Source organism: Pinus tabuliformis, chromosome 9 (assembly GCF_031772625.1).
Source record: "Pinus tabuliformis cultivar Carrire ecotype Pingquan chromosome 9, CPIR1, whole genome shotgun sequence".
Lineage (NCBI taxonomy): Eukaryota > Viridiplantae > Streptophyta > Pinopsida > Pinales > Pinaceae > Pinus > Pinus tabuliformis.
The window spans coordinates 1,194,192,878-1,194,213,194 of record NC_142307.1 but is presented as its reverse complement, the minus strand read 5'-3'; the positions used below and the strand labels follow the sequence as shown (position 1 = coordinate 1,194,213,194).

The window sequence follows — 20,317 nt, the reverse complement described above, 5'->3', positions numbered from 1 at the left end:
TATATTAATTCTTTTATATCAAATAATTAAAAAATACACATAAAAATTTAAATTAATTTATGTTTCTTAATATAATCTTATATTTATTCATAACCAATTTTTCTTCTTTTAAGGCTGAAAGCACCTCATGATTTTCATCAAATTAATATTAGACATAGCAATTATTGACTATTATCTATAAATATAAACCACACATATCTTCACATTTATAAATGTATTTTTATTTATAAAATATTCACATTTACAAATATAATTTTACTTATAAATAAAAGTTATAAATATACAAATATATTAAATAAAAACCATAAATATATTTATATGAGGAAAATCAAATACGTCGGTTCTTGGACGGATTCAGGGATAAAAACAATACTAAAAGGGGTAAATTGTAATGGACTATATTGTGCATAAATTAGCACGAAATAATGTAAAGTTTGTTCCCACCGGCCGTCACGCTCATGCCATAGATGCAGTGGATAGAGATGTACATTGGTTACCCGTACTCTCCATGTGAATGTCCATCTCCTTGACTAGTTGTAGCAGAAATATATGTTATTAAAAAGATGTACACCAATTGTTTAGCTTGAAGGTTTTGATGATGGAACATGACAAAATTGAAGCCAAATGAAATAAGACTACATACTAAAAGCCAAATTATGATTATGAATGTTCAAAATAATAACAACACATCAAGGTACAACTTGTATTTTAATTTATGGTGTAAAGAGCATTCACTACAATGATGTGTTGGGCTTCAACATATTTTTTAGGTATCCCTAACCTCTTAGGCACAAATCAAGAATCTTCTTTACATGATGATGGAGACACATGCCTTCATTGCATAAACTTCCACCATATTAGGTATCCCTATCCTTTTAGGCACAAATGATGATGGAGACACATGCCTACATTGCATAAACTTCCACCATATGTCTTTTTATTGATTGCAAAGGATTTTCACAAATCATTCCTTTTATTGATTGCAAAGGCTTTTTACAAATCATTCACCATGTAAATGTTGAGTGTTCCTTTATTTGTCTTTGTTTCTTATTAATAATAATGAAATAAAAAGTTGAAAATCAACAATTTTATTAAAAAGTTATTATTTTTGGATAAAAAATGTTTATTTTTTTAATTGTAGTTATAACATTTTAAAATGTAAAAGTTTTTTAAATAAATAAGGTTAATTATAAAAAAAATTAAATAAATAATATTATTTATTTGATTATATAATTATATATATGATAATTATAAAATATGTAGTGATTAATCTTAAGTTTGGTTAATAAAAATAAATTAAAATAAAAACAAAAAAAATACATTGATGATAATATATTTTTATATTTTAGTAATACAAAAGTTGATTTCTAAAATAACTCAAGTGATTATAATCTTTAATATGGAATCCGCATAAAGCAAGTACAATAACAATGATGAAACTATAGATAAAATGAATTAAAAGTATATCTAAGATATACTTTGTGAACCTCCTCCACAGATGTGTGATGCATGCATTTATTTTAGATATTCCAAAGACAAGAATAAAAAGTGATTATGAAATATTGTTGATATCATCATTTAAAGAATGCAAAAAAGTTGCAACCTTTGTATTTAGGAAATTTTTGTATAATCATATACATAAAATAAATAAATACATGAATATGATAATTTCTTTATAATACCATTATAATTTATGTGAAACGATGTCATTGTTCTATAAGAAAAATTATATATTTTTACAAAATAATAGCACAAAATATTGATCTTTTAGATCTAATAAGTTCAAAAAGAGTAATATAATTTTATAGAAAATATTAATTTTGAATTAAAAAAGAATAATATAATTTTATGGAAAATATTAATTTTGAATTAAAACTCAGAAATAGAAGATAATTACATTGTCTACATAAAAACTAAAATAAATTATTAAATTATTTTGATTGAATTGAGTTTGAAAAAACTAAAAAAATATTAAACATCAATCTAACCAACAATACTCCTACACCTATATAAATATTCAATATAGTGCACTTATTATGTTAAAAATACATTATAAGCCTATATTTTAAAAAACATTAAAAAGATATATTTGTAAAAACATTTAAATTTATAATATAAATTTTGATTTCTAAACTATAAAAATGCGTAAATTATTTAAAGTATCGTAAATAATTTGAAAACCTCTAACTTAACAACCTACATACAATATATAATATTTTAAAAAACATAATAACAATAACAGTTAAAAAAAATTCAACTCCAAATCAAAACCATAACCATTTCGTTAAAAAAAAATAACCAATACGAAGACGTGGAATTAATTTTCAAAACAAAATTTATATATAAATAATTTTTTTCGAAATATATAAAATTAAACGCAAGTACCATACAACTCAAATAACAAACATTAAAAATAGATACTATGCAAGTCAAATAATTAACAACTAAACGTGAAATTATTTTATTAAACAAAATTTAGATATAAATAATTTTTCCAACTACATAGAATTTCAAAACGTATGAAAAAAAAAACAAATATCATACAACTCCAATGAATGAAATGTTTGATTTTACAGGTAATCTACACCTCAGCGTTTCCGCTTGATATAAGGGTAAGGGGGCCGCCAGAGAGAGGCATCTTCTTGGGGTGTTACCAAATCACCAAGAGCGCCCAATTCGTGAAAACCTTGAGATGACCGTTCCACATTGGGGGACATTGCCTGCTAGCGGATGGGATTCCATCTCTGTTCTTCTCATGTGACCTCCCACTGACAGGCGGCACAGAGTCCTTATATTTGAGTGTTCCCCGAGCCTGAGCCTCGGAATCGAACCCGCAACCGAAGCGAGAAGTCCAAGGATCTAGCTTCCTGCTCTCTTTCGGTTGAAGTCTTCTCCTCTTGAGGTCAAGCTCGCTGAATATCCGCGGAAATTTCACAGGCGACGCAGTATAAGAAGAACAACGAAAATGGATTTCTGTAACAGAAGCAGGCGATGGCAGAAGGATTTTATTTGCCTCGGATAGATAACAGCGTCTGCCCGCAGTTAAAAGAATGCAGAAATCGTAGCCATTTCCAAGCTGCCTGAAAAGATCGTTAATTTATCGTTTTAAAGTTCTCAGAATGGGTTGCCTGCAGTCCAAGACCAGCAATATGCCGACCCCGGACGAAGAATCTCTCGAAAATGAAAAGCCAAATCAAGGTACGCTTTTATTCAAAGAGCTGCTTTTATTCAGTTGTTTTTCTTGTTTTTGCAGTTCAAAGAACTGTGATGTTCATATTTTTGCTACTTTTGCTGTCCCGAGCGGGATATGATGTTATTTAGTTGCTTCTTCAATGATCTTTAGGTAGTTTTAATGTTATTCAGTGGCATATTTCTCGATATTTAAGGAACGATGATGTTATATGGGTTATGCTCTTTAAATAGATCCGATATCCGCCATTTTAGGACTTCTGCCCTCTCGAATAAGCTATCACGTTGTTTTGTCGGATTTTAGCGATGTTTAAGCAGCCGTGATGTTGTTTTGTCACTTGTTTAGGGCTATTTAGGAAGCAATATTGTTCATTTATGAACTCGTAGATTGTCACGGGGTTCTTTTGAGCGAAGTCCACCATAAATAACGTATTTACTTTGACCTCTTGATTCAGAGAGTGACGATCAATTTGAGACAGAGAGAGTGCCTTCTTTCAAGGAATATAGCCTTGTCGAGCTCAAAGCTGCAACCAGAGCTTTCAACAGTGAGAACATAGTGTCCGAGGGCGGCGAAAAAGCTCCGAATGTCGTTTTCAAAGGAAAGCTGGAAAATAACCGCTGGATCGCGGTTAAACGCTTTCCGAAACAATCCTGGCCTGATGCCAGGCAGTTTGCGGTAATTCGTTCATCCTTATGATTGTGTTTTTGTTTTAAGTATTTTGAGGTCTTCAAGATGACATGGGGGTTCTCAGCTCGAGTCTTGTTGATTGTTGGCCTTAAAGTGCGAACGCTTCCTTCTTTTTAATTTAAAGATCAGATCCGTTTTCCTGTACACTATTTAGACTATTGTAAGTCTTTTTTTTTAGAGATTTTACGAGTCCGGGAGTGTTTGTAATAAAATAGGTGAACTAAAACTGTGTGTTAATTGTCCAGGCTGAAGCGGCGGGTGTGGGAAGAGTTCGGCATAAACGATTAGTGAACTTGATCGGTTTTTGTTGTGAAGGAGATGAAAGGCTACTGGTCGCGGAATATATGCCCTATGATACTCTTTCCAAGCATCTCTTTCATTGTAAGTCCCATTCGATCGGAACATTTTAGGATCTCATTCTCTCTTTTTGCAGTGTTTTTACATTATATGTATATGTCTGTTTAATTATAGTGTTTTGTGATCTAGAAAGACAAGCAGATATCTTAATATCGAACTAACTACCTGCTATTTAACATTATTAGCTGTATGTGTCTAGACTTGTTTGTACTACTGTATTGTGGACATTTCCGATTAGTCAGTGAATATGGAAATCTTTGATTATCGACGAGTTCTTGAAATGATTTGTAGCCCCAAAAATTGCTGAGCTGAAAAATATTGGGATGCAAACAATATTTTGAAAAAATGTCACCCACGGCAGAAAAGTAATCTAAAGTACAGATTTTCTAATATCTTTATTGCTTGGCAATTTTGTGCTGAGTTTTCCCTAAGTCAATGATTTCAAACCCTTTGCCAATGTTTTTGCCGAGTCTGAGTTCTGCAACACCGGTAGTACTGTTTTGGAGAGATTTTGGAATTTTTACGCTTTTTGACCGCAGTCTTTTGTAAATATTAGACTTAGACGTGGCATGGAATCTCCCTTCATGCCTCTTCAATAGAATCATTGGGCCTACTAGAGAATCATCGCTAATAGAATCATTGAGGTTCCCTATTGGTCATGCCCCTCTTATCATGCCCCTCGCGTTCATTTGCTGGGACAATCTTGATGATGAGTGAAACATCAAGATGAAGAAATGCTGGTGCTGTTTGGGCTAATTAAAGTCTGCCGAGAGCGAGAGCTGTGTGTGGGTTGGTATTAGGGAACTGTAACTGTGAGCCTCTATCTGTTTGTTAAAGATTTCCCTTTGAGCTGTAGTAAATAGACCGATGCTTTCCAACTGAATGATAGTGAAAGATATGTGGTGATGGCATTAGGGCTTATGTTGTTTGTTTTATGATGACATGCCATTTGATTGAGCTGTAACATGGTTCATTGCTATCAAGATTATGTTGTGTATATAATAATATATGCAACATTCTCCATGAAGAATTTTGGATGAAATTTTCTCTGTTCATAATGCGTCTGCATCTTAATGCCCTACAGTGAATTTATGGATTTGTTAGAATGACATCAGAGCAGGCGATGAATCTGAAGAGTATTACTTATTGTACATGGCACATGCAGTAGAGTTCTGTGCCTAGTTCTGAAAACTCATACTGGATTTGTACACTTTTAGAACTATGTGATTGATTCAACAAACTGATAATGACTTCTCAGAGTTGTTGCCCAATAACCAAATAGCTGCATAATTCATGTAACCATCTCTCTTTTTATCATATTGCAGTGCCATTGCCCATTATTTCTAGAACAATGCCCATGGTGCCACCACTCCTAGTCCATAGTCCATCGGTTGGGATTGGCTTTGAACCTGATTGATATCATTGGCAGCAGTTACTTTCAGCCAACCTTTTCTTTTGTAGCCAATTCTACATGAAATCAGGCTTCAATCGTTTTTCCTACAGTTAAATGATGCCTGCTACTGCCAGAACACAATTGGTTATCAGAGGAAACGTTTTTATCCTTGTTTATATTGGTTTCCTCCCTAATTATTCTTGCAAATGGTTCGTGTTTGAGTTACAGTATTTAACTCATTAGGGTTTGAGTTAGAAATTTATATCTGTATGCTGTGGGTTTGAAATTTGTCAGTATTCATATGTGCATGATTAGACATGAAATTTTCACGCTAGTGGCATTCTTACTTTTGTGTAGTGCTTCCTGCTACTGGAAACACTGATGGTTATTGAAGGATAAGCAGTTTCATAATTTTGTATGTATTGGTTTCCGTCCTTGTTTACGCTGCAGCTATTTCTGTTGGAGTTATACCTTTAGGCTATGGAGGTTCAATTCACAAGCATTGCTATTGGTCTATATGTTCCAAAACGGCTAATAATAAGGCTCTACTGCGTGCTGGATTTTTCAACTATCTTTCTTTCCTTTCTTATAGCACGTCTAGAGAGTTTGTTATCCTCATTGATTGACAGGCTAATGCTTCAAGTATATTTTGACTATAACCTTTGAAACCATTGCTTAGTTACGAATGGGTAATAGCATGATACAAGTTTTTTGGCAATTCAGTTTTGTTTAAACAAGCTGAAGGTGAAACAAAGCAATTGCTTCACCCAAATTATCCAATTTCTGAGCGTCAAACCTATTGTGGTATCCCAATGCAACTATTGACGAAGACTGAGAAATTATAAAATGCTCGACTCTGGTGTTGTTGTTTTGATCACTCTGTCCATATTTAATAGGTGCTCCAAAGAGTAGGGCCTTTCACACCTGCATAGAAAATAAACCATAGATAAATGGTTTGTGGGATATTGCATTTACTTGGTAAAAGCTTGTTCCTAGAGCATAGTCATAGGGTTCTATAGGTGGATAGAGTGTCTTCTTTAAAGGAATATAGTTTAGGGGATTGGTGATATGCATGATCATGGTGAATAGTTTAGATTTTCTAGTGTATTAGGTAATCATTATTTAGCCCTAGTCTTCTTTAAGTGCATGTTATGCTAACTTTTGTATATTGTCTTGTTCATATTGCATTGTGAATGTAGGTGCAAGAGACTAGTTTGTAACAAGCATCTACAATATTGGTCCATCAAAATTAAAATTGGTAGATTGATACTAGGATACTTATTATGTTAAACTTGTTGCATTGACTATTATCCTTCTTTCTCATGCTAACCCCAAATTTGTCAACACGATGTTTTTGTTTGGTAGCCTATTTCAGTGTTGCAAACATCCTGATTTTATCGCAATTTTTTGGCCTAGCTGATGTCTGCCAATTTTTATTCGATATTTTGGTGGTATATTAATTTTGCCTATGTTTGCCAATTTTTACCAATATTTTCTCAATTTTTATGAATTTTTGGTTTTTTGGGCCTTTGCTGATTTTATTCCGATGCCGATGTTTGCAACATTGGTCTATATTGGTAGATAAAAAACTGAAAATGCTAGATTGACACTAGGATACTCGTTGTGTCAAGGTGGTTGCATTGACCATGATCCTTCTTTATTAACTGATGGATGATTCTTTCTTTACTTTATTAGAGGGTTGTGAGTCAAGTCATGAGTTCGTCATTATGAAGACACCATAGGAAGTCCTAATTAATTGGGCAAACAAATGTTTTGAAACTATCATGTATGTGGACCTCTTTATGCACTCTTTATGCATAAAGAGGTCTCTCAATTTGGATTGAGTTATCAATAAGAGTGGAGGTAATATCATTGTATTTGTGCATTTCATCTCCATCTTTGTTGGTTATTTATATATAAAAAAAATAGATTGTGAGTTGAATATGAGTGTAATTACATTCTCTTTTCTTTAATGAATGTTGTTGTGATTATTTAAGTTATGTGCACAAACATTCTTTCTTTTTACAATATTTCATTGTGATTTCTCCATACTTTTGACCTGTGTGAAACCCACATTCAATATTTTGTCGCTATTGTTAAGTTTGGAGTTTGATAAGGGAAGACCATAGCTTGGTTGGTGATAACAATTGGGCCAAGATAAAGTGTTTGAAGATATAAAGATGTATACAAATGTTTGTTTGACTAATTGATGGTTCTTTAACTTGAGGATGTGAACCAAATACAAAGAAAAAAAATTCAATACCTTAGCCAAGGTTACATGCACATAGCTTTGAGGTAATCAAGAGACATCAAATGTGGTTGCTAAATACAATGATCATTAAGGTGTAGAGATATTATGTTCTAATTGATTGTTTTGATTTTTTATTGTTTTTTACTGACATGATGTTATGAGTCATATGATATGCCAAAAATAAAGTCTTAACAAGATGAGGGGTTAAGAAAGTCAATGTTCCTATGTTTTGTGAGGATTACAATGCGTCAAAAGTATTCGTAATTCCTTATTGTCTTTTTTTGTAACCCAGAGGAACTCAGCAGCCCGCATGACACATAACTACCATTAAACCTCTGGGGGGCTATGATATGTCCTCCTTCTCGTAGCTCGGGTCACAACAGGGGGGGTTTGAACCTGGGTCTTTCGAGTTTCAACGATTTCACATTTCTGGGATTAACCAATTGAGCTGCCCCCCTCAGATTATAAATCCTTACTTTTAAGTGATGTTGTAGTAGACAATTCATTGACAAATTTTGGTGATTAGCAATTGGTGATCTTGGTGTAGACCATAGTTTTAAAAACCGGAACTAGTCCACCTAATAAACCAGGACTGGTTAGATCTCAATGAACCGGTTTTTAAAAAAATACATGAAATAATTATTTTTTAATGAAAAAAACTATTTTTAAGATTTAAAACCATGATTCCAAACCAATAGAAACAAAATAAGTAAAGTTTGCTCATCTATATACCATGTAAAGGTGAATATATCAAAATTGCATCGAGTGCAATACATATCATCGACAAAATACATAAGCAATGAGGCTCTAAATGGCCTATAAAGTCCAAAGACAATGCTACAAGCTATGGGGCCATTGGCCCACTACAAGTCTACTGGTACATATCAGTGATCATTCCTCATCATGATCAAATTTGTCACCACTACTAGACTGAAAATCATCAACAGAAGCTACATAAACATCATCTGGATCAGAGTCTGAGGATGCCTCAGCCTCATCTGCAACCTCAGCAGTAGCACTGCTACCAATAACAATAGAAGTGGACCTAGTGGACGCACGAGTTGGTTGAGCTGCATGACTCGTTGACTAGTGCCTTCCATTGGTTGTTTGCCTTTGCTTGATGCAACTGCTAATTTTGGTTCCAATGGCACTGCCGCTACCAACTTTGTTTCATCCCCCCCTTAAAGCCATGTCATCAAACTCAGGATCTTCAGTCTCCTCCACCCATTTTGATGTTGGATCAATATTGTCCAACACAATGGGATCTAGATCAGGTCTTCTGTTCATCATTTGGTTGCGACTTAGTCGAAGGTTGTATTGCACGAAGACAAGATCATTTAACCGTTTTTGTTCCAAACGGTTTCTCTTTTTCGTGTGTATGCGCTCAACAACAGACCAATTGCGCTCACAACATGAAGCACTACAAGTTTGGCTGAGGACTCTAACTACAAACTTTTGCAATTGAGGACATTGGCCAACAAATGACTCCCACCAATATGTCGCAAAGAAAAAGGGTTTAATTAGTAACTTAGTTCATTTCATTACTTATTTACAAGTATTTATAGACAATTTGAATTGTAAATTTGTAAACAATTGAACTTTAAAAGAAAAACAAATTGGAATTGCTTACTTGGTTGATCCACATCTCTTGCCATCTTTGCCAAGTTTTTGCCAAAGGTACTTGTTGCCATACTGAAAAGAGTAAGTTGTCTATGTATTTCCAACTGGTTTGCATGGTTAGGGACCATGCGCTCCAAGCAATCATACAATCCATCTCTGACCTCCCCAACCTGCAGATCTCCTAGCCGAGCTTTATAATGATACTTTGGGTTCAAAAAATACCTAGTTGCATGTATAGGACGATGGAGTTGATTGTTCCATCTGTTATCAATGATCTCCCATATACGCCCATATTTAGCTAACTTATCCTTGTAAGCTGCCCGTATCTGCTCCTTTGCTTGATCCATAGCCTCATAAATGTAGCCCATGGCCAATTTTTCCCCATCCACCATCCGTAGCACCTTAACAAGGGGCTCGGTAATTTTCACAAGCTCTGCAGACCTTTTCCAAAAATAATTATCAAAAACTTTCTTTTTGGTGTCTTTGCCATCTTGTCTACGAGCCCATTGAGATGAAGTCCAATCATCAGAAGAAAACATTTTCTGCAAGTTTTTTTGTTGAGAATTGAGACATTGCAACGTGAAGAAGTTAGTTGCAAATCTTGTAATTGCAGGCCTAACAAACTTTTTGCCACCAATATTTTTCCTCATTAGGCTCAATACAATGTAGATGTATTTTGTAATGCCCCTGGCATGCTCTACATTGTTTTTTACTCACTCCACTTTGCCTATGTCCTTGAGCATGATGTCTATGCAATGTGCAACACACGGAATCCAAAATATGGTCTTATATTTGAACTCAAGCATCTTTCCAGCAAGAACATAGTTTGAGGTGTTATCTGTGATGACCTGCACAACATTCTGCTCCCCCACTTCCTTAATAATGTCGTCCAAAAGCTCAAATAAAAGGGTTGCATCCTTCACCTTATCAAATGCATCAATTGAGCTAAAAAACATGGTTCCTTGAGGGCAAGAAACAAGGAAATTAATGATAGTGCGGTTCTTTCCATCGGTCCATCCATCTGACATGATTGAACAACCTGTTTTGAGCCATGACTCTTTATACTTAGCCAAATACTCATGAATGGAAGAAATCTCTTTTTGCAAAAGAGCTCCCCTCAAGTCATGCATAGTAGGGCCTTTGAAGCCCTTTCCTGTAGCTATAATAGAGTCCCACATAGCTTGGTAATAAGGTGAGTGAGCAACATTAAATGGAATATCTGCATCATACCACCATCTAACAATGTATTGAAACGAAGATTCTTTGCATTGTTTTTTCCAATGTTCATCCAAAGTGGGTTGATGACTTGGCTGGGAGGAAGTGGGATTAGCAGAGGTAGTGGTGGCAGAGGATGAGAAATAACTTTGGATGTTTGGCCTCTTTGTTCCTTTAGATTCTTGGCCTTGATGATAAGATCTGTGAGCAGGAGGAACATATTGAAAGGGGTCATTGGTGGAAGGGATAGAAGAGGAGTCTTGAATCTCAAAATCATCATACCCACCCTCTTTCATGGCTTGTAAAACTTCCTTATTCCTTGCAATTTGTTCTTGGATAGCCTTTTCCCTAGCCTTATTCTTCTCAAACTTGGCAAGGTATTTTGCCCTAACAGGACCTATCACTTCCTTTGGTGCATCACATGGCTTTACCTGGCATCTTATCCCAACCAAGTGTTGTTTCAACCTCAGTATAGCCCCACCTCCAATAGATTTATTGCAAAATTTGCATATCATTATTCCATCAATCACATCACAATGAGCCCATGTGCTGTCCTTGGCTTTTTGGAGGCATGGTGCCTAGAAATATTTGGAATTTGTAAAGAAATCTGCCATTAAAAAAAATTGCAGCTAAGAAAAATGGAAAACCTAAGATAAATTTGGGAAAAAATGGGCATATTTAGTCTACAAAATTTGATAGCGAAGAACTAGAGATTTGATAACAATGTAGCATAGAACACATAAAAAAATTAAATACATGGACAACAATGAAATATGGATTTTTTCAAGTGAAAATCATTACTTGGAAATGCATAATTTCCTTAGCCTCCTCTTGAAGATGCCAAGTCTACTAATAGCTCCAAACTATCTCCAAAATAGCTCTAAGTCCAACTCCAAGCCTCTAAGATGACTACTCTAGCAAAAAATTGACACTTTCCAAGCTCCCAATGAAACTCACAAAAACTCGAAATGAGATGTGTGAGACAAATGAGAGGGGAGACCTTTTATTGGCTTGGAGGGGGTGTTTTTGGAGGGAAACAACCCTTAGTTTCCCTCCAAACCACCTTAGAAGTTGCAAAAAAGCTTCTTAGTGGGTTCGAGATCGATGTGGCAATGAATCAGCTTGTCTCGTCATAAACCGACCAGTTAGGCCAAGTTTTTGTGAAAAATTAGCGAAGTTGCTCCTTTGACTGGGATTTTTGCCTAGTCTAGCTGGTTTAGCCAATGAATCGACCGGTTTGACTGGTTTCCGGTTCAGACTGACTAATTTTTAAAACTATGGTGCAGACTTGTTCTCTACGTTATACTTGAACTCTTGCATAAAATATGGGCATGGTGAGGAGGTGATTTACTTTGGAGTGGAGTCAACTAGCAAAGGTGGATATAGGCATGAAAAGATAAATCTTTTGAAATATTTGATCGTTTCAACTTTATTAGGTTATGTTTGAGTTAGTTGGGGATTCTTGATGATAAGAGTAAAAGTTGGAATTTTAAATGAAATCAGACGGTAGGCTACCTCATGGTTGAATCTATTTAAAGGCCTTTGCTACATCTTTGTATTAACCATTAACCTTTTTTAGATTTTTGTGGTCAAACTTTTAGAGCGTGAGTTCAGATTATCGACAATTTTCATTGTTGATTGTCAATGTTTTGAATGTGAAAGAGGATCCATTTTTACCATTGTCTAGTTATTTTTCCTAATAATAAGAGAGTTTACATTCCATATATCTTTTTGGAACAATAAGTAGTAGTTTATGTTAAAAGTGTAAAATACAACAATTTACAAAATGCTCGAGAGGGCGGGGCATGCGAATGATTCTAATATCATCAATTGGTGTGGATACAAGGATGTAAAATTAAACAAAACTATGACCAAACAAAATTGTAGAGTGACATTGGAACTGGTAGCAAGGAATCATCAAAGACTATGCTATCATTAGTATACCTATCATAGCAACCTAACTTATCATAACATGTTGTAATACTATCTTGTATATGTAATGGGTATACATGGATTGACTTACTTGTGGTCAACCTTGCAATACATGGATTGACTTGTGTCCAACCTTGCTTTGTCTTCTTTTCTTTTACCATTAGTGCCATGCAGTTGTTGAGCAGGGATTGCTTTCACTTGGGAGAGCTCTTTGGAAAGAGGTTCAAGGGTGAACTCTAGGTATGATAAAAGATTTGTCACAAGATCCCTGAACTTCTAATGTTATTAAGATCAGAGGCCATGAAAAATCTATTGTGCTAGATCATGCCCAAAGTGCCTGGTATAAGGTGCGTCTGCCTTGAATGTTTTTAGGATCATCTAGTGGAAAGTCAAATGGAGGGTTGTCTTTCAATCTCTTGCCTTTGTCCTCCAACCATGCCTCCTCATTTAATTAGCTACCTTGTTGTGGGATTCCTTTGAGTGATTGCATTTGAAGGATGAATGTGGATGCTTGTTGTGAACTTAGAAATAAGGAGGAATTGAAGTGATATTGTTTCATCCTTCAATGAAGTATGTGCATATTTGGACACAAAACCCACAAACTTTTAAAACCTAAAAAATGTGAAGCAAACACAAAATGAGTTCATCTTAGATAATGATGAAAAGATGAAACTTATTTTCAACAAACTTTAGTATTATGTCATGGAAGACTAGAAAGGAGGTTGGTTCATCTTGAGATTGGATCCTATATTTCGATCCCAAAGACCAAATACCTATCAAAAGGCTTTTGAAGTAGCTCTCTAAATGGAGTGTGAAGTCCATTGGATGGCACAAATTGGAGAGTTGCAGGTTGAAGAACGGGAACAAGTGATTTGTCAACTCAAATAATGCTTGTAGCAATTTGTTGTTGGGTTGTTTGTGCACTAGGTGACCAAATGAACCCTTTTTAGCTAGTTGGGGAGTTGATGCAGACATAAATAAACTAACCAACAACCTAATCTATCCTATTCTCTCCCCAAGCAAGTATGTGACCTAAACTAATGAAATTTTGTCAAGGAAAGGGGAGACCAATTTGTGAACCCCTTGTAGGATGGATGGTTTGCATGTTGAGCAACATAAGGAGGAACTGAGTAGAGTTTCCACCTCTGAATAATGGTTATGAAAACAACACAATAAACCAAACAATCTACATTTTCCTACCAAAGATTAACAACTCAAATTCTTAGTTCAAAACTTCAAAAAGCAAATGAAAATGCATTTATGTGGACAAGTTGTTGGGGAGAAAAAAAGGAAGCTTTGTATCTACTTGTTGGGCACCTAATCTATTAAAGGTTATGGTGTGGAAGGTGAATCATAAAGGGCAGTCCAAGAGACCTTGGAAGATGAATCCAATGGTCACACAATGTATTTATATGTAACATCTTTGAGAGTAATAAAGCATTCACACTTATCATTCATTCTGGTATGCACATTCCAACAATGGTATCAAAGCAGGTCAAGCCTGGGCATTTTCCACAGCCTGTCAGCTTTGCATCCTTCCTAGAGTTTGTCAAATTTGTTTCTGTCCTTTCTTCGCTGGGCCGTTTCTGTGTTTTCCTCTCTCATCCTGAGCTTATCAGAGCTACGTTTAAACGTAGGCCAGGGTAACTCCTTTCTTCGCCATTCCCTCAGCCCTATCTTCCAAACTCTGTCAACCGCGCTGTGGCTAATGCTTCATTTTGCAATGCAAGGAGGTTGGGATGGAAATCAGGACATGGGTGTGTTGGATATCGATTATGTGTTTCAATGAGATTGACATTATGGAGGCAAAATAAGTTCTATGGACAATGTTAAATGAAATTTCACCTAGTGTCTCTTTATGAAGTTAAATTCCATAATCTCTGAAGAAAGCCTCTCTCTTATCATCAAGGCGTAAGGCTTCTATCAATGTGGACCTCCTCTTCTTTGGATGTAGATGGCCACGCGGTTCATCATTATCCACATACTTGGCCGATGAATCGAGGGTGTTCGCTAAGTTTGTTTCAAGACTTCAACCTTTTGCCTTATCGCCTCCACAATGCGAGGTGCATGTTGGCCAATTTTGTTGATTCTCCTATTGGCAAAGCATTCACCCCTATACTTCAGAATCAGGGTTTAACTAGGTTGCTTGGTTCTAGTTATCGACGAGAGATGGTTCAAAGAGACTTGCGGCATGATACAAGACTACAAAATTTCTCAGGCCCAACAAATTCTTCTCTTGCACAAGAAATTGCATGTTACTTGGGCCGAGTTCTTGGCAAAACTAGAATAAAAAGGTTCGTTGATGATGAGATATATGTTCAACTCCATGAAAATGTGAAAGGTTGTGACGTGTTCTTGGTACAACAAACCGCCACCTAGAAATGAGAATTTGATGGAAGCTTCTTATAATGATTGATGCTTGCCGTAGAGCATCTGCCAAAAATATTACGGTTGTTATTCCATACTTTGGATATGCTAGAGCAGACTGAAAGACACATGGACGTGAATCTGTTGTAGCAAAACTTGTTGCAAACTTAATAACAAAAGCAGGTGCAAACTGAGTTCTTGCATGCGATCTTCACTCTGGACAGTCCATGGGGTATTTTGATATTCCTGTGGATCGTGTCTATGGTCAGCCTGTAATTCTAGATAACCTGGCCAGCAAGGTGATTGCATCGAACGATTTGGTTGTTGTATTACCAGATGTTGGTGGTGTTGCCCATTCACTAAAGTATCATGTTGATGTGGAAATAGAGCCCAAGAGAATATATCCACTGGTTTGTAATAGATATTTCGTGGAGCGAAAATCCTCAAGTTTTAGATGGTGTGGAAAGGATAGAATACGAACGTCCCAAATGTAACTATTGCATTGAGAGAGTCTGGACTCGATTCTTCTAACTTGATTTTGATTTCACCAAGAGCAATGAATGGAAAGATACTTTAATCTGGGTTTTTGAAAGTAGCGCACAAGCTGTTTTTGTTTGTTGGTTTTGGGCATCCTTCAATTTAGAAGCACTGTACTTGGGCATTCAAATTAACAATAATGGTAACTTGCAAATGGTTTTTTTTCGTGTCAGTTTACTAGTGAAATTGCATTGTAAATAGGTGCATTTTTGGTAGAAATTGACACCCTTCTTGGGTTTTGTGCATGGAGGATCATTGTTTTTTTGATCTTCTTCCATGTGAACATTTTATAAGCATATTCATCCTCTCCCTTTGTATGGGATAAGAGGGGATTGATAGCGAGGCTTCTTGTTTTGAAGCCCTATCAATCAAGCATGTGTAAGTGAGCATGAGCAACAATGTTATCATCTTCTCACCTTTTATCTGATAGGGGGGAATTGATGATCAACTACTAGTTTCAAAGAGTCTAAGCCACAACCTGAGCAACAACGAAAACCAAAGCCTCAAGCTTGAACCAGAATCAAAGTTGCAGCCAGAGTCAAAGTTATGAGCGTGATTCAGTTTACGGTCATCTTCAAACTGGTATTGGGAGCACTTCCTCTAGTAGAAGACTTTAGCTTCTAGCCAGATTTGGAATTGTTCCAGAAACTGCACTAAGTGTTCCAGAGTTAGTGGGGTCAGCCTTAAACCACCGCAGGTTGAGACCTCAATGGTCTCCCTTTTCAAAAAAATAAGGAGCACTTCCTCTAGCAGATGACTTCAGCTTCTTAAAAGATGTCGAATTGTTCCAGGAACTGCATCAAGCGTTCCAGGCTAAGACCCCAATGGTCTCCCTTTTGAAATCATTAAGTACACTTCCTCTAGCAGATGATTTCATCTTCTAGCCATATTTGGAATTGTTCTAGGAATTGCTCTAAGTGTTCCAGAGTTGGTGGTCATCCTTGAACCACCACTCGTTGAGACCTCGAGTTCTCCCAACTTTTGGGTTTCTGGTATTCCTTAAAAACCACCATTTCAGAGAGCACACTCAACCATTTGATGACATGCATTTTTGTAGTTTTTGTATTTCAACTCTCTTCTTGGACTCATATATACCCCTTTGGATTAAGGGCAGAATGTTGGACACCTAATCTGTTAAGGGTTATGGTGTGGAAGGTGAATCATCAAGGGGAGTCCAAGAGACCTTGGAAGATGAATCCATCTGTCACACAATTTATTTATATGTAATATCTTTGAGAATTATAAAGCATTCATGCTTATCATTCATTTTGGTTTGCACATTCCAACACTACTTATGGAAAGCAATATATAAAATTGGAATTTCACCTTAAGGAGTATTTAAGGTGGTCTCCAATGTTCTCTTTGGGAGCTTCTTGATTCCTTAAATAAAACCTCTCCCTTTGCTTTTAGAATGATTTCAACAACATTTACCCTATGAAATTGTCATATGGTGGGGACATTTGGGCATTACAATACTAATGAAGCTCAAAGGAAGGATTGGAGCAAACGGGCTTCACAATCCTTGGAGAAGTTTTTTAGCATAAGATTAACACAATTGAGCTTGTTGAAATGGAGGATGCCTCTATTTATAGTTTTTCTTGGAGCCAAAATTGGAAATGAAAGATTAACCACTTTAATTTGATTGTATTAACCCCAAGTATGGTCAAGGATGTTCCAACTAAATGAGTTGGTTCGATGGGGGTATGGGTGCCACTTTTCCAACACCATTCCTAAAGTGATCCTCTAGAATCAACTAAAATCATGATGCAACAATTATTGTGTGTTTATCTTAGGCTTAATGGTAAGTTGTTTTCTTATTAACGAGATGTGTATACGAATTCAATTGGTTAAAGTGATATTTGACCTTTGATTTTCATGTATAATTGCCCTATCATCCAAGCTTTTGAGCTCATAAATTGTAGGTGGAAGTGATTTTCAATATCCTTAAAAATCGCTCGTGTGTTGCAAGTGGATAATATTGGTGTGATAAAACAATTGGCACCTTGATGTGTGAGGTTATAGATGCATCATATGGTTGAAACACATGACATGTTTTTGTAGAAGGTTCTAAGAGAGAGTAGAAATGAGAACTCTTGTTGGAGAGAGAAAGGAGACCACCTATAACAAATGAAAGGTGATTATACATACAATTTCTCAAAAGAAGGTGGGCATACTCATGCTTGTGTAATAATCAAGTATAATATGGGACCATGGCTTACTAAAATGGTACATGTGGTGCCAAGTCAAGATAGATTTGAAAATGAATGTTGTATTTGTGTAAAATATGTCATGGAACATTGTCACTTGATGATCCCACCATAATGGTGGGAGGATTAAGATAAGTAGAGAGCTCAATGGAGGTAAGCCCAAGATCAAGGCTCACAATAATGCTAAAAAGGAGCCATATATATATCTAAGGTCTTTGATTGGATCTAGAACATCGACATTGTGACATATGAATCTCCATAATGTGATAATGAGCTGTAGTCAAGCATGGATACCAAGGTACAATGAAATAGAGGTAGTAAAATATTGTATATATTGATTTAAATTCATCATTCATTATTCTAGAATCTAATTAGTACTAAGCAAGTTAGTAGATACTAAAGTCTGAAGGCTGGAATAGTAAATTGAAATTACTCAAACTTAAAAATAGTAAAAAGCGATGAATCAAAAACTTAGTAGAAGGTCATTAGTATCTAGAGTCAAGACTCAAAAGTTAAAACTAAAAATGAATAATGGACAATGAACCAATGTTATTAGAGCTAGATTAGTGATTGAACTTGTTGACCCCAAAACCTGGAAATGGAAAAAAATTGGACCAAAAGATCAGTTGACCAAAAAATATATAAATATTGAAATTTTGAAAAAAAAGATGTAAATATTCATGTGCATCCATATGAATCCAAACCATTATACACAAATATGCAAAGCATTTCATATCTATAGCAAGGGTGTATATAATCGAAACAAGACCATATGCAATCCATATTTGAATAAAAAATATATCAACAAATAGGCTCTAGATGCCAAGATGGCCTTTATAGTCCAAAAATCCATGCTACAACAAATGCCTACATATTATCAAAATCATTGCATATATTGGAATCCTCATCATCAATATCACCCTCTAAGCATTGAAATAAGACATAAAAAGTTTAACATGTCAAGTTGAGATTTTGTTTGAGTGATAGGTACAATTTCACTAGGGTCATGACAAAGTAGTTCAGTAATCAATGGCACAAACATTAAGGTACATATAGGGCTTGATGCTCTTGATTAAATGCTAGTTCCAAACCCTCATACATGATAAAATCCAATGGAAATGTTGCAATCCCACCAATATTTAAATCTTGATAACTGTTAAGTTTGCTGGATTTTGATTGGGATCTAAAATTCTACTCTCTCCATATGAAATCCAATGAGGTCGGAACCACTCTCAAACATCTTGAATCAATTAATGATAATGTTAAAAATTTAAGTAAAAGGATGAAATTGAATAATAAAGGAGAGTTAAATTTTTAACATTTTACTTTAAGAATTTTACATTACCATTAATAACATAGCATTAGTAGTGCCCTAGGGTTAAATAGTAGGCTTCCCCACTCATAAATTATTGTTTTCAAATGAAATTAAGGGGGTACGAACAACCCTTTTTGAGGGTGGAAACCCACAAACACCCCTTTTGGGAAATGCATCCCTCACATTGGAGAAATGTTTCCCTCCACGTCTCTCCGAGATTCTCCAAAAGGGGGACGTGGGGAAACGTTTCCTCAGGACTCCCCCCATCTTGGGTGCGTGAGAAACATGGGGTGTGCGCCCCCCACCCAGGGGGAAGCATTGGTCATTGGGGATTAATGATGGGAATCCACTAGTGTATGTGAAGTAAATCGCCAATGGTAAAAATGAAAACCCTCTCAATAAAACCCTCAAAGCAAATGTGTCATGGTCGACAAGGTTAGATTTATTGGAAAAGGGCAATGATGAATCCCATAAACCAACATGAAATGTGGAGAGCATTGATAGATGATAAATGATCAATCATTACACAATGGGATGAGCTTGGTATAGGTCCTAGGAAAGGACACGACTTCCTTGAATGTAGCATAAATGATGAATGACCTAGGAGGTGACCATAAACCCTAGCACAAACTCAACCAAAGTCAAAGCGGAGATGAGGTGGTGAGGAATGTGAAGGATGTATGGAGACCATGGGGTCTAAATTACACTGATGGTGTGAGCGAGACTTAGGGACCATGTTGACTAGGTCAAATAGCTGGGTGAGCAAGACTTAAGGAACATGATGACAACATTGGTTGGATGGTGTAAATGGGACTTGAAAATCAATGTAACATGTCAAGGAACTTGACTAGGTAACATAGTATAACGACTTCGAACAAGGGTGCCATGGAAATTACTTGAACTTGTGCAAAGGCATTATATGATAAAAAAGAGGTTGAGCAGAATAGAACTTAGTTTTTTTGTCCCCTTGGCTTTTTGAAATTTTGTAGCGTTTTTGTATTTTGGTTTTTAATGGTTTTTGTTGGTGCTTCTTTTGTAAGAGTAAAAGGATAAATACATTATAAAATTAGACAGTGTTTTTGATCAATGGGTAGGGAGCATGATTGCATATGGGTGTCAACAAGGGGGGCACTTGTGATATGTCTCCTTGAAAAGGGTGGTTGATGGAGTGCATGCATATGGGGCTTTGGCACATGCATGAAACAAATCGATGTGTTAATAAGTAGAGTGAGAAACAAAGCGTCAA

General features: G+C 35.8%; 2 protein-coding genes and 1 pseudogene across 3 annotated transcripts in view; 2 read left to right on the top strand and 1 right to left on the bottom strand.

Annotated features, from left to right (window-relative positions):
* The first annotated feature begins 2,643 nt into the window (after positions 1-2,643).
* The window catches only part of BSK2 (BR-signaling kinase 2), an 81,361-nt gene continuing 63,687 nt past the window's right edge, over positions 2,644-20,317 (top strand). The window contains exons 1-3 of one of the 2 annotated variants that reach the window (XM_089445941.1): positions 2,644-3,198; positions 3,645-3,865; positions 4,123-4,258. In XM_089445941.1, the coding sequence (XP_089302067.1) occupies positions 3,120-3,198; positions 3,645-3,865; positions 4,123-4,258 (436 nt within the window). In that variant the 5' untranslated portion in view covers positions 2,644-3,119. The remainder of the gene's footprint in view (positions 3,199-3,644; positions 3,866-4,122; positions 4,259-20,317) is intronic. The other variant, XM_089445942.1, reaches the window with a different exon arrangement.
* On the bottom strand, positions 8,770-11,526 carry LOC149152824 (uncharacterized). Its single transcript, XM_089439261.1, has 6 exons — positions 11,515-11,526; positions 11,000-11,291; positions 10,347-10,537; positions 9,711-9,914; positions 9,080-9,330; positions 8,770-8,896 (listed from the first exon to the last, which is right to left on the bottom strand). The coding sequence occupies exons 1-6, from the start codon at positions 11,524-11,526 to the stop codon at positions 8,770-8,772; spliced, it is 1,077 nt and encodes a 358-aa protein (XP_089295387.1).
* On the top strand, positions 14,572-15,506 carry LOC149152823 (ribose-phosphate pyrophosphokinase 1 pseudogene; annotated as a pseudogene).

Excerpts from the sequence above, each read along its gene's own strand:
- LOC149152824 (XM_089439261.1), bottom strand. Across the intron at positions 10,538-10,999 it reads TTTACAAGCCATGAAAGAGG|GTTGTTCAATCATGTCAGAT; the intron begins GTGGGTATGATG and ends GGCTCAAAACAG. Across the intron at positions 8,897-9,079 it reads GAGGAGACTGAAGATCCTGA|TGCTACTGCTGAGGTTGCAG; the intron begins GTTTGATGACAT and ends TATTGGTAGCAG.